The 15,205-nt window shown below is 36.6% G+C and overlaps 1 protein-coding gene across 1 annotated transcript in view; it reads right to left on the bottom strand.

Annotated features, from left to right (window-relative positions):
• The window catches only part of ADGRB3 (adhesion G protein-coupled receptor B3), a 446,784-nt gene that overhangs the window by 237,327 nt on the left and 194,252 nt on the right, over positions 1-15,205 (bottom strand). The window contains exons 6-9 of the mRNA XM_066314980.1: positions 14,814-14,978; positions 13,837-14,001; positions 7,099-7,200; positions 6,434-6,540 (exon numbers count right to left, since the gene is read on the bottom strand). Coding sequence (XP_066171077.1) covers positions 6,434-6,540; positions 7,099-7,200; positions 13,837-14,001; positions 14,814-14,978 — 539 coding nt within the window. The remainder of the gene's footprint in view (positions 1-6,433; positions 6,541-7,098; positions 7,201-13,836; positions 14,002-14,813; positions 14,979-15,205) is intronic.

Raw genomic sequence — 15,205 nt, 5'->3', positions numbered from 1 at the left:
TCCAACTTTCTGATAAAAAGCAACCCATTTTTTGCATGAATGCATGTTATATTAGGTGTTATATCACAAAAAGTGGCACTGTGGTCTTGGAGTCCCAACAAAAGAAAGGCATAGACCTGTTGGAATGAGTCCAGAGAAGGACTACAGAGATGATGAGAGAGATGGACCACCACTCCTATGAGGAATGGCTGAGAGAGTTGGGATTATTCAACTGGGGAGAAGGCTATAGAAAGACCTTACAGTAGCCTTCCAGTACCTTTTTACAAGACCATGTAGTGACAGGACAAAGGGGAAGGCTTCAAACTGAAAGATGGTGATTTAGATTAGATATGAGGGAGAAATTCTTTACTGTGAATGTGGTGAGGCCCTGGAACCAGTTGCGTGGAGAAGCTGAGTGTTCCCTATCCCTGGAGTGTTCAAGGCCAGGTTGGATGGGGCACTGAGGGACCTGATCTTCTGAAATGTGCCCTGCCTATGGCAGGAGGAATGGAACTGGATGTTTTTTTAAGATCCTTTTCAACCCAAACCACTGTATGATTCTACTAAATTACTGCCTTATTTTTATCAGAGTGACTAAATATAGAATTTCATTGTCCAGGTTAGAAAACTGTGCTATACAGGTTTATAAAATGCTCTGTATTAGCAGAGATTTTCTGATACTATTGGAGATGTCTTTCAGGAACAAAGTTTCATGATAACAGGCTTTAATCTTCCATGATTATTTATGAGTGTAGTTCAAATCTCTTCCAAACTAGTGTCCAAAAGAAATGTAGAGGAAAACTCCCTTTAGGCAAAAGGGCTATTTCAGTGTATGGTAAGACAGTAATACATTACTAATACTTTTCTAAGCCGATCCCTTACAAATTTATCTTTTTTTGATTTTTTTAATTCAATAAATCCTATTGCTTAGCATGAATGCATAACAGAGTAGAAAATTAGAAAATAAAAATAACCCATGTAATCAAGTATTTCCTCAATTTTCACAAAACCAATTTCTAATGCTCTGTGGTAAGATTTTCTGTATTAATGGTTTACATTAAACATATCAGAAAAGTTTCTATATTCAGTTCCTAAAAACCTCATAAAATGCGAAATATCATTGCTCTTCCACACCTAACTATTTTATTCTCTTTTTAGTTTTTTTTTTCATTAGCCCCCATTCATCTTTTCTTTCCTGGATTTTAGATTTTGGACACTTGGGGATGAGGTGAGTGGTTTCTTGTTTCAGTTTGTTTAGTTTTGTTTTGTTTATTTTACTGTGTATTTTTCTATTTCAGGTGGCTATTATCTATTGAATGTATTAAGACAAGATGAAGATTTCCTTATTTATGCTCCTTGGAAGCATGATAATGTAGATTATTCCAAATTCTGAGGTCTTGCTTCTTAGTCTTATTGCTTGTACCATACCAAATTTGATAGGCTTCAAGATCATATGAAAGCAAAACATACTTTTATTTGAGTCTTTTTTTGTTTTTATTGGATACCATCTGAAGTAGGCCTATGGTGCCCTAATCACTGATTCTATTCTTGGTCCTGCAATCACTCATAATCACAGTATAAACAAATTTCTAAGTCTCAGGAAAGATTTTACCCTGTTTATCCAAATAAAGTAAGAAACCCCCTCAAACCACACCTAAGAAGACACCAGTCCAGGATAGCCAAGTACTGGGTAAAGTAGACAATTCTATGTAAAATAATTAGGCACATAATTTTCTGCTTCCAGATCAAAAGATGATAATGAGCAATGAGGAACATTCTTCATAATATACAGACTAAGTTTGGGTCATTAGATCTAATCTGCCTTTCTACATATAACAGTCCATTAAGCTAGCAACAGATACACTCTAAAGAGATTAAAGTATGTATGTAAGTTAGACTGAAGTAGTTCAGTTTTCAGAAAATGAAACTATATGCCAAGGGTAGAAAGAGAGAACAGGCTTCAGCAAGGTCCATAACTACTGCTATAGCAGTAATTGATTCAGCAAAATGGTCTGAAAACCCAAATTATGTCTATCCTACAAAAGGGAAAAGTCCCCCAAATTCTGAGAACTTAATATGGAATTAAAGAAAGGAAAGAAATTCCTCACTATTAACAAAACTCTGGTGATCAGTATGGGACTAAGAACTTTCCAGAAGGAACTGAAGAAAGGATATCCTCTGCCACTAGAGTTTATAAAGCTTATGAGTTTGCTTCATCTCTATCCACAATAAAAAAAGACACTTGGAAGAATTTCTCGTTGCAATCTCCTTTTTCTCAAGAAAACATTTAACAATTTGCACATAATTTGGCAAAATATTCTCAGCTACAATGACTGGTAAGAGACTCAAGACACTGTGCTTGACTAAGATCATTTTCTTAATGCAAAGCTGTATACGCTGAAAACACATTAGGACAATGCAAGAAAACCAGAACAAAATCTGGTATATGATCTGTGATGTTTCTTTTTCTGCTCATCAAGTCATTGTTTGATGCTCTAGGTTATGATTCCAGGAAACAAAGTGCACCTATTTATCACTCTGGAATTTTCCACTTATGGTGCTTTACAAAGAATAATCCTAATTACGTTCTTTAAATATTATTATTAGAGCTAAGCAAATAATTTCCTAAAGGTTTATTTCGTGGATTTGGGCATTTTTGTCCCTTAATATGTTCAGTGAATAAATTTTCTTATTAGTCAACCAGCTGTATAAGCTGGTCAAACAGTGTTTGCTGAATTCATTTGATGATTGATTTGTATCAAATGTAGGATAAATTGTTCATGAGTAATTGTTATTGAAAGAGATCTAATTATTATCCCTAGTTTTTAAGGAACCTGTACTCCACAGTGCACAAGGTAAAATAAACTAACAAAAGTACAGACTGTACATCTGTAGCTGACATGCATAATTATCTTAACTGCTTTTCCTCAAATTCCCATCACGTAGGACATGATGCCCTTGAAAGACATAAACTGAGCATAGATCTCCACAAGTCAAACCATCCCCCTCTACTATTTTATCATGTTAAAGTGCAGAGTCTCTTTAGAGGCCCTGTGGTTGTCATATTTTTACTATGCCAGGTATTTTCTGAGTTATCCCATGGAGATGCAGGAACATTCAGAAGGAAGAGTGGCCAGGCACTAATTCAGAAGGTTTGATATAAATTTCCTGCATAAGTAGTCTCAGTTCTCCATCAACAAAAGATGGAGATGTAGTACAGACTCATCTCAAAAATATATTGAGGAGATATATTAATTTAAGACCGGGAATTATTCTGAAACTGTTGCAATAGAATATTAAGCATAATATTGATATATGTATCAAAAAGAGTCCAGACAATGCAACCCAACCCCATTTTCCTCTGAGGTACCATAACCTACATCTGAAGTGCCAGGGCATGCAGTAGAGGCAGGAAGTCTGGCACATTCTCTAAGTGATTGAAAAAAGCCATGTTATTCATGGTGCTGGGGATTATGAGCAAAGTATATTATCTTTAGCATTATGGGTGTATTTTTAGTTTAATGACTCTCTATCTTTACAAACAGACTTTCAAATGGACTTTAAGATTAAAATATGGTGCCATTCTAGGATGATTTACAGAGCTACCATGTTGGTCTTAGCACAAGTCTTGAGTCAAGCTGAAGAACACACAGCACTAGCTGGGTTTCAGCTTTTTAACACTGCTTATTAAGGGTTGAAATTTTTCCCATGTCAATTCCAGGGGAGTAGTACAGAAAACTGTAAAAATACAAGAAGCTTTGTGTAGGAGGCAGTGAATTTACAGTAGTTACATACAGTAAGGAAACAGTCTTCAGGGGTCAATCACCTGTTATTATGTGGCAAAATTCTACACTATAAATAGCAAAGAATTGTGATTTCCTCACATTAAACTCTCTATCCCTCCTCTGTCCCAGAAAACCATGCTTTTATTGCCTACTGACAATGGCTTCTCTGCTATGCTATCTTCTAAAGGATGGTAGGCATTGTTTGGGAGGATGCTCACTGGTACGGTCTGAAATGGTCAGGGAGCATGCTAACACATACCCAGTTAAACAGTGCAGATGACAACAAGGATGGCTTTTAAGCTGAAGTTTATTTACTAGTATAACTATAAGCTTCCAGTTCAGCACCTGTGTAGCCAATTTAGCAGGGTCTATGGCCAAGTCTATGTCTATGGTCTATGGCTTCCATCATACTGAACACTTTTCTTTACATAATATTTTCTCAGGTACAGCATCATGTGAATTCTACTATGTGATTTCTGGTTCTAGATCATATGCAGCTTGTTTTGAGGGCAAAAAGACAGGGACTTGCCTGTATTCTATGCTTTAATGTATTAAATATTGTATTTATGTATATCAACTGCTTTATATACTTCAGAAACACCTTGTTTGTTTGTTTGTTTTAACTGTGCATCTAATTTCCTTTTATATAGTTCAGATAATAAATGAAAGGGATTCAGCTCAGATTTTTTTGGGAATATTCAGAGTGATACCCCCCTCTATTCCTGGTCTGAGTTGGTTAAATAACTTTATTGGTAAGTTAAGCGCACTGAGACAACTCATAAATGCTTTCATAAGCACACATATTTATTATAGCAACACCGTCTGTCAGCAGCTCCTTATAAAGCCCTATTTTCAGGGATTTAGGGAACTGACATATGTATCGTGGGGGGACAAGCCTACATTTGCAGGGCGATGACCTTATAGGTCTCTACCTCTATTTTCTCTGATTCTTTAAATATGCTGCGTTGTTCACTTGGAGAAGCAGAAAGATGTAAGACAGACCAACTTTCCTTGTGAACAGCTCACAAGTGTAAAAGAAGTCCATTTTTCTTCTTTAATTTGTATGCACATGAGCAAGACTTTAAATTTTGTGCAGCAAAAAAATATGTTTAGGTGCTTGTGTAACTTTAAAGAAGCATTACCTATTTTAAAAATTTCTTTGGCAGAAAGAATATTTCACAGTGTAATTTACGCATAATTAGTATTTCCAAAAGGGAAATATAGAAAGAAAAGATAAATCTGCTCTAGGTTAGAAATATCTTCTTTTGTTCAACAAGTCAGACTCGCAGCTCTTGAAAAATTACCAGTGCCTACCAAAGCCAGGTAAGTCAAATCATTGAGTAGCATGAAACATTTTACACAGTTTGAGTTGCTAACTAGCACAGACATAACAAATGAAATTTTTGCAACAGAATAGAATGCCAAAATTATTAAACGCAAAAGTACTACAGCCAACTTAACATCTTTTTGAGCACAAACACTGAACAGAGACATGAGCAAGCAAGCAGCTGTGTAAAATAGAAGCTTCTGTGTAGTGGGGAAAATTCCTCTGACAATCTATTCTGTCCTATTTTTAAAATAATTCTTGCTTTGCCCTACACTGAAACTGAATCCCAGGCCTCAAACAAATTGAGTCTAACAAAACAGAAATGCAGCTTAAAGGAATTAATCAAAATCTCCTCTAAGTAGGAATCCAGATTTGAGGAATGGAAGCCAGGCTAGTGCTTTACAAGCCACCAAAGAATTTTAAACATGTTTCAGGAGTGTTGCACTTGGTTGAGAAGCTGAGAAGTCATGAAGCACAGAGCTGTATTAGTGTGCCTCTGCTGAATGATAAATGGAGTAGTGGCCTTTGGAAAAGGATGCAGAGTAATAAGAATGTCAGTAGAATATATCATGCAGGGAAAACCCATTGTCCATGAGAATCTTCAAAGGCTCATTTCCCACTATAGTATTAACCTGGCTGAATGCTTCAGCTAAGGGACATAGAGGGTAACTAATACACCTAACATATACCATGGTAACATATTTATAAAGCAATATACATAATGTATTACATCTATCTATGTAAATATGTTTAGGCAGTACATAATTGTGTAATGCCTATGCTATGCAAAGAAACCTTTTGTTAGGCTGTTTGAAAAAAACACCCATAGTATTCCTTCATCTAGAGTTACTTTACCTTTTCCAAGACACTGCAATAGATTTACCCTATAATCATCTCCTATTGTTACATTCAAAGGTGAAATTCTAAATTTGATAGCAAAAAGAAATATTCCTGGCTTCCTAGTCTGCAATTAAAGAATTTACAGCATAAAAAAATTCTCAGCAAGTTGTTCTTCCAGTAAATGTCATTTATTCACATCTCATTTTTAATAAACTAAAATATGTCTTGCCGCTGACCCCTACAAAAATTTCACGCAGTGGACATGAAAGAAGAGAATCTGATTCATTTTTCCACCTCTACAGTAAGACAAGGCTTATTTCACAAACACTGGCATTATACAAGATCAAAATAATATCCATTAACTTGAATTATTCTTTCTTTGATCTGTTTTCCTCTTGGTATTGCTTAAGAGAAACCTAAGAGTAAATAAGTAAGTTTCTTTTTATGCCAGTGATTAGCAATGAATAAACAGAGCAAGTACTAAAGCTGACTTTGCACCTACTGAATGCTGCAAGTGTCTGTACTCGTTTGATATGCATCTAGCAAAGCTTGGATGTTCCCAAAAGGCCACTCCATGAACACTGAGAGAGCAGCGTCTGCTAGTGGTGCCTGTAAGACACAAAGAGCACAAAAAAGATTTATATAAGTGAGCAACCGGAAAGAATAAACCTTATTTAATCTATGTTCCATGCTATTTTAAAGGCACACACATAAAGAATTTCATGCAATGATCATCGGCATATAGAGTGCAGTATAAGATCCTGGAACACATTTCAATGTTTACTTGATGTTTTGTTTGATGCAGTGTTTTCTTAATTAAATGATTTTTATGTTTTCCCTCATTTTCATCGCTTTGCCTGATAGATCCAGTCAAATTGGTTTCTTCTCAGCATTTCCTCTGTGGCTGTAATATTCATATGTATATGTATACATATGTATATATACAGATACATGTACACATACCACAGACCCGTGCATATATGTAAGCTGTAAGAGACAGCACATGCATATGTGTATATTTGCATGCATAAGCATAAGGAAATATGTGAGGTTTATATATTCACATGTATGCATATTTATATGAGTCTAGTAATAATTTATCTAGGACACAAAGCAAAATATTTCTCCCCTTTTTTATCATCATTAGATTTCAGAGTAGTACCGTACCTGTAGCATTAAGAGGGCATCGATTGAATGCCATGTCCCCAGCTGGGGTCCTTTTCCACACCATTGACATCAAATAGTCTTCGGGACATATTTCATAAGGTGCTGCCATTTATAAATGAGAATTTAAATAGAAACGTTAACATAGTTTATATCAGAAAAATAAGTGTTCAGTTTCATCCTACCTTTTTCTGAGATGTACATGTTACCATAATTTGGCCGAATTTCAAGCCTGAAGTACAAAAACGAGAAGCCTGAAAATCTGCATATTTGTCTTTGTGATGGAATTTATTTCATATAACCTGTGCCTTTATTCTCCCCAGCAAGCAAACACTTTTTATGTTGTAGTTACAATGTTAATAGGTTTGAGTTTTTCCTTGTTGCTATATATTGATCAATAACACTAAGAAACTTAGTGAGACTTAAACTGTGATAAGTTATAATGCTGATCTTGAAGTGAAATTTGTAAAGATTTTTCTAAAATTGAATCTTTATATGAATGAATCACTTCTGAAATGACAGTTGAAACATTAAGTGTGCTAAAGGTGCTAAATTCTGAAGGTTACTATAAAACCAGGTTATTTCTTTGAAATGTGTTCCAGTAGAAGTTGGTAATTAAGAAAGTATAGTCAATAATGTGGGGACTGGGTGTCTATAAAGCAAAATAACCTTTTACTGGTTATTGCAATACCATTTAAAAGGAAAAAATATTGTCACTATTTTGTAGCAACAGAACTACATGAGGAAAAATAAACTTCAGCAAATGCTTCATGTTTTATTTTCAGATGGTCACAACTACAGATTCCTTTTGCTCTTTGTATGTTAGTGCAGATTCCAGTTTATGATTTTGGAGTAAATTAGATTAGCACAGAAAACATCTGGCTGAAGTCATCTCACAACTCACATCACTGACATTTTAGTTACTGAAATCTGATTCACTCCAAGATTAGCAGAGAAAATCAGGAATTGTTTATTATTATTATATGTATTTCCAGAAAAAAATGTAACCCTGCTGTATTACAGAGAAGGGGTTACGAAACAAGAAAAAAGAAAAGAGAAAGGAAATTCATTCTAGCAGATGGCATGGTAAGGCAGAAAGCAATTCAATGATTCACTCATGGTTGCACGGGAAATCTCTAGCAGAGGCAGGAACAGACTACAGATTTTGCCCATCCCGTTATCTAACCCATAAAATCGTCCATCTTCCCTGTTTTGTACTTCTGCTGACGGAAGTGTGAGCAAGGGAACTGAGTAGACTTTTGCACAAAGCTGTACTCTCTCTTTGTAGAGGACAAAGAATACCTAGCAGATGGTGCAGTAATACTAATATGAATCACAGTTGGGCAGAAAAATTGCTTGCTAAATTTGCCTCACCATCAGCATTCCTGAATCGTAAATCAAGACAGTTGGTGCTGCTAAAAAATCAAGACATGCATTAATGGCAAAACCCAAAGAAAGTCAGTTACATTCATAATCTAGAACACTAGCCCTGCTTCAGATATGCCCACAGAGTGAATTCATCAGGACAGTGTTACACTGGGAAAAAACTGGGAAAAAAGATTTTGATAAACATAAGCCATCTGGTGACATAAGCAAAAGCAATTACCATTCTATGATGACCTTATAAACAAAAGAAATGTTCTGTTTCGAGACGCGTAAATTAACATAATAAGGAGGTAATATTATAAATTACATAAATTTGCTAGAGCTTAGAGCTGTCTGAGAACTATACTTGTTATGCAGCTGTGGCCATTCCAAATGTGTTGTGTTCACTAATCACCACTCTAAGGTGCTGAATTTCAGAACTAAGACTCTTCTTCTTTCCACATATTGGATGTTAAATGTGAGGGTTTTTGCTAGAAAAAAATATATACATGCATCCATACGTGCACTTAAAAACACCATATTTTCTCTTTTACATTAGCAGGACAACAGGTAATATCAGAGATATTTCCCATGTATTTGGAAGGATAATAGTGTGCTTTTGAATTAAATTTTTCAGAACTCAAGATTATATTGAAACTTTAACCTAGTGTAAGAGATAAACAGTGCATTTGTATGGTGTGTTGAAAGTAAAAGACACTCCCAAGACCTAGAGTTACCCGGAAAGAGGTGTGGGAGCAGCTGGAACTTGGAAGAAGTTTCACTTAGCCCAGGCAAAGACCTTTTCTCGGTCTATGGCTGACTCTTGGCTTTTTAATGCCTTGTACAAGGATCAAGGAGTGCTGCGGATAAAAACAAACTCCTTCCTCCCAAAGCTAAAGCCTATCTGGCAGAACTTACTCATCAGGCATCCACCCACATTAAAGCATCTGTGAGGCTGCAACCCATGTCACTCACGGAGGCATAGTCACACTGGAGTGTGAGTTAAAAAGTTAAATATCTGAGTCAAAAAAGCCTTGCTGATCTTGCTGGCTCTTCTCAGGACCAGCTGAAGTATTTCTGTAACTATGGCACAATTAATTTATAACAAACCCACAGATAAATATGAATTTGCTGTGCAAAATCATAGAGAACTATTAGAATTTAGAAACAAATAGCAAATACTGAGGTAAAATTTGCTATCATTGGCAAATAAAAGGCAGGCCTCTTTCACTCATGATGTGAATCAGCAGCATCTTCCCACACAGAGCATGCATTTAAATATAACACATTACATCCTTGTAATGATAGGCCTGAATTCATCTCACCTAAGCACAGATATTCAACAAAGCCAGTGGTCTAGAAGCACAGTCTTCTGACATTACTGGAGAGAAGACATGCATCTCCCAGAGGCAGTCGACCCAGCTGGGATTTGTGGAAGCTCAGTACAACAGACAAAGCAAGAGACACACGTGCAGCCTCACAGAGTTTACTGTGTACACAGGCAGATAACATATATGGGAAAGAGTAACAAAAGGGTGAGCCAAGTTAGCCTACAGCACATAATAGCTCAAATGATGGTAGAACTACATTCCTATCCTGAATCCTAATTCAATGCCCCAGGCAAAATTATCATAAACAAAGGCAACAGGAAAAAAGCTTTTGGATGTCTTATAGAATAGTGTTGTAATCAGAAACAAAAAACCAAACCAACAAACAAACAAAAAAACAACGTTTAATTTTATTATATAGCTGAATATTATTTGAAATATTTGAATCTTCTCCCTTCTCCTATTCTATCTTATCTATCTAATACTGCTGTGAAAAAAACTTCGACCATTGGTGGGAAAGGATTAGCTATTCTTTGGTGGTTGTGCACTCTTGTCTTTCTGTTAACTAACAAGATAGTCTAGCATTGTTTTGAGCTATACTTTGGTCTAAAGCCTATATTAGGCTTTATACTACTGAAAATATGCTTATAGGAAAAATGCCGAGAATCTTTTTTGAGTAAAACCCATATAAAGCATTAATACTGGAAACATGTGCAGAGTTAATATAGATTTAACTATTAGAGAATTAGGTATTTCTGGAAACCAATAATGTATGTTGAAACATGACATATTTTTAAAACTGTCATAAAAACATAGTCCTATTTTCATAAAAGTAAATTTACAGAAGTCTTCTGTCCTGTATACTGCTGCACTTTGGTTTTGGTTCTCCCATCTCTTCATTTTTACTGACGCATGTGGTGGAAATTACCTTATTTCTCTTATACACTTCTACAAGCTCCCAATCACCTTCCATGTAACTCCTTATCAGACACAATTTCTTTAGTTATCTAGCTGTCTCCATTATTCTTATGGGACAGACATAGTGTTCATTCATTTTGTGTAAGTCTTCTGTCATGACTCCTGAGAGACTAGCTGCTTACCAAATATAGAAGCTTTTTTTACTTTATCTGACTTGCTTCCAATTTTTTGAAGTTATCCTTCACAGAAAAATGTTTTGAGTGCAGAGTACTGTTGACCTACTAGGAGTGAAGTTTAACTTCAGACATTTGGGATGCAACAAAGCACCTATAAGTGAACACAAAATACCTTCAATTTTTTTTTTCATTCCTAGATTATTACACAATGGAAGGAAAAAAACAACAGTTTTAAAATTTATAGCTGTGAATAAACACAAATCACAAACTAAGATACTCAAAATTTGTTCAGAAACCTAGCTTTTTGAGAAAACAACTTTCAGATAATGGTTTCTTATAGGTAAAACCTTACAAAGAGAAGGCTTTGTAAAATCATGGCTCAGGCTGCTACTTTGGCTAAGCAGAAAAGGACTATGGGAAAATGACTCCACTGAATTAGAGTAGAAAAACAAGTTATATAACCATCTTGTATGGTGGTTGAATCATGTTTGTTATGATTTAAAAGTATGTGACTGATAACAGGCAAATGGCTTAAAAAGGCAGAGTTTGTGGAATAAAGCAATTCTGCTTTGCACCTGCCGGGGGACTCTGTGTCACTTCAGACCCTCAGCTCACAGATTGTACTTCTGAGCCTGCCTCTCTTAATGCTGCTGAAGGTAACTCAGTGCATGCCCCAGTCATTTAAAGAGAATCATTGAGAAACTATGAAGAAAATTTTGTATAATATTCAGACAATGCAGAACTCAAACTACAGAATGTCCAGGAAAGATTTTCAGTTACCAACTAAACAGCTCTGCTTGCAAAGCATCTTATTAACATCAGTCACTGTAATAGAAAAGGGCTTTATTAGACTTTTGCTTACACCGTTTAAGGCAGCTATAATTTAACTTTTTTAAGTCTATAAACCTCTGGGTGATACAAGCAACTTCATACTCTCAACAAAAATATTACATGGTTCTACACACTGAGGATCTTGTTTTATGCAAACAATGCTAATACAAGAAAAAGGAACAACATTTTTGTTCCTCAAATTTTTCAGTGGCTTACACAGAACAAAAAAAAAAAAAAGATGAGACAAAAATAGCTTCTCTGAGCTATTTAAGGGCCAGGAAGAAATGCACGCAAATAATGAAATTTGCTTATACTTTGAGCAACTCTGTATAGTACCTTCCAATTGTACTTCTTGTTTATAGAATGTAAATCTGTATATAATTTTATAAAATTTTGGTAAATTATCCACTCTCTACATTTAAATCTGAGACCCTTCAGTAAATGTCAGACTAGAGGCAAATAAATCTGTAATTCATGTCTAATGGTCTGCACAAGCATAATTTGTTAAAAGGTGCTTTAGGTTATAGTTTCTATAAGCACACTAAATCTAATCTGGAATTAATCAAGTAAATAAATAAATTCACCAACTAGCAAATAAAGCTCTGTGTGCACTTGATTTGTAAATACATCCGTAAAATATTTTATTAACAGCAGGTGGCAACCTTTGAAAATTGGACTGTAGCGGTATGGTTTTACTTTTAAATATTCAAATGCAAATTATTTGAAGAATGGTTTTATAAGCAACATCTAGTTCATCTAAGTGCTTATTGAAAAGATTCATATTACTCTTCTATTAGTGTTGTGCTTTTATATGGGAAGTCTGCATTACCTATGGAAGTTAGTTTGCATAGAAATCCAATGCAAATACTATTTCTTACTGCTTTTCAAATAATGAAATTTGTATTAAAATTAAAGAGATCATTTAAAATGCAAGTTAAATTCAGTTAACTTCTACAGTATAGTGTTATAACTTTCTAACTATAAATGGTCTTTTTTGCTGTTCTTTGAATGCAATGAGATTAATTGCTCTACTGTACTGCAAATACCTTGAAAACTGTTCTTTGATGGCTGTCAAGGGGTAAACGTGCTGCCTATTTTGATAACATAAAATTCACATCTGATAAATATCTCATTTCCTGACCTAAAGCATCTCTGCCATTTAAGTCCTTCTCTGACTACCAGAGAACACAGCCAGTAAAAATGTCCAGAAGTCAGATTGCTAGACTGATTTTTCGCTTCTTCCTGGCTTGCGGTTCAGACCACATAATTTCCCAAGTGGACAGCTAAAATATCTTATCCTACTAACACCTTACTTTTTTATCTTTCAGCTATCCAACAGTGCATTCTTTTACTGTAGGACTTTTTAATGTACATTTTACTGTAATGTGTGTTTACAACAAATACTGTCTGATTCACCAGATATTCTTCTTTATTCATCATATTTGAAGAAGTTTAAAAGTACACTTTTATTATCTTCTAGTGGAAAGACAAATCTTCTGGGAGGGCAAAGCAAAAATAATACAAAGTATATTAAAAAACTGATATTTAAGCATTATATTAATGCTTAGTAATAGAAAGATGTGTCTTTCTTTTAAAATTGCTCTCATTTTCATAAAATGTTGTTCATGTATTCATTCATTCATTCTCTACACTATGGTAAGGCTCGCCTTATCCTTTATTTTTACTGCACTGGAATTTACCCCAAATGCATTAGAGACATCACTAGTACACTGGATAAAAAGAAATTCCAAATTACAAAACCAGTCCTGATAGTCTCAGATAGACTGCATTCAAAGAGATCTCCTGTAGCAAATTGTTATGCTTCAAGTACTATAGGCATTCCCAGGCAATCAAAATATTTTTACGATAACTTTTTTACTGTGTGACTTTGCTTTACTCAAAACATGATGCATTGCTCATTTGTCTAATTGGGCTGATTTGCACCTAGCTGCATAAACAGAAATCTACTGAGAAAAGCAGCAGTGACTTGTCCAAAGCAAGGCCAGATATGGCTCTTTATTGCTATTACACTACAGACATTGATCTTGTTTTTCCTGAAGACGCCCATTAATGTTAGCCATATTGTAGTGTAAATAATAACAGCAATGATATTTTCATCTCACCAGGACACCTCTGCTCACTGCACCGTCTCACTTCCTCTCCTGTTCCTTCGCACTGTTGCCCAGTCACAGCAGCACCTTGACAGATCCTGATCCGCCTCTCCCAGCCACCGTCACAGGATTTGGAACACCCACTCCAGTGGCCCCACTGGTTCCACTGGCCATTTGCTGTTTGGAAAAATATAATTGCAGTGGTGACGACAGTCATAATGGAGAATTACTCTTTTAAAAAAAATATTTGTATAGTGCTGTTGTACAGTAACAATATACAATATGCCTAAGTACCCTTAAAAGAAACTAAGCAAAACCATTTCTGCATGTGCTATTTTACGATCTTGATTTTTACATGCTCTGACTGAGCAAATGAGGCTTAAAGGTAAGTCCATATAGAAGCAACACACCCTGGGAGGCTGCTTTTGTACTGCCAGATGATCATGAAGTAGTCTCAGCACAAAAGGGAATCAGTTAATAAATATTTACTTTCTAGGTTCATGAAAAACTTAAGTTCTTTAGGCTTCAGAAAAACTGCCTAAAACTGCTGAATGTCCTTCAAACAGCAGTAAAACCAAAAAGCTGATGTGCAACCTTCATGCAGTCTTTCCGGGCACATTCTTCAGCTTTTTCCATCATCAAGCAAATAAGAATGAAGCCCCAGCACTCACAGAATCAGAGAACTGTTAGGGTTGGAAGGGACCTCTGGAAACAACCCAGTCCATGCCCTCTGGCAAGGCAGGGTCACCGAGAACAAGTGACACAGGAACACCGCCAGGTGGGTTTTGAATGTGAGGGAGGCTCCACAACCTCCCTGGGCAGGCTGTTCAGTAAAGAAATTCTTACTCGTGTCGACATGAAACTTCTTGTGCTGTAGTTAACGCCGTTTGTTTCAGGCTCCCGGTGGGTGCGGCGGCTCCGGCCCTCGCAGCCTGCCCTTGGCCAGCCCTCCCCGCAGCCCGACGCCGCCGGCCCCGCTCGGTTCTCACCCGTGCACTCGGGGTTGTAGCACTCCCGGCTCTCGGCCCAGGGCCCTCTGCACTCGGAGCCGCCGTGGGCCGCCGCCGTGCACTGCCTGCTGCGCTGCTGGGTGCCATTGGAGCAGGTCACCGAGCACTGGCTCCACGAGCTCCACTCCTGCCACTGTCCGTCCACTGCCGCGGCGGCCACAAAAGAGATGGACACAGCAGAGTTACCGCGGGGCCGGGCCGCTGACCGCAGCCCCCGCCTCGGGCCGGGCACAGCCCGGCTTCTTGCGGCAGCCAAATACACAAACCACCGCTATCAGCTGCCGTAAACTAATAGTAAACTGTTTTCCTTTTTCTTCACGTAAAGAGTGGCCTGTCGCCTCTAACTGTACACTGATACAGGATAAATAACG

Source organism: Sylvia atricapilla, chromosome 3 (assembly GCF_009819655.1).
Source record: "Sylvia atricapilla isolate bSylAtr1 chromosome 3, bSylAtr1.pri, whole genome shotgun sequence".
Lineage (NCBI taxonomy): Eukaryota > Metazoa > Chordata > Aves > Passeriformes > Sylviidae > Sylvia > Sylvia atricapilla.
This window is presented reverse-complemented; position numbering and strand designations above follow the sequence as displayed.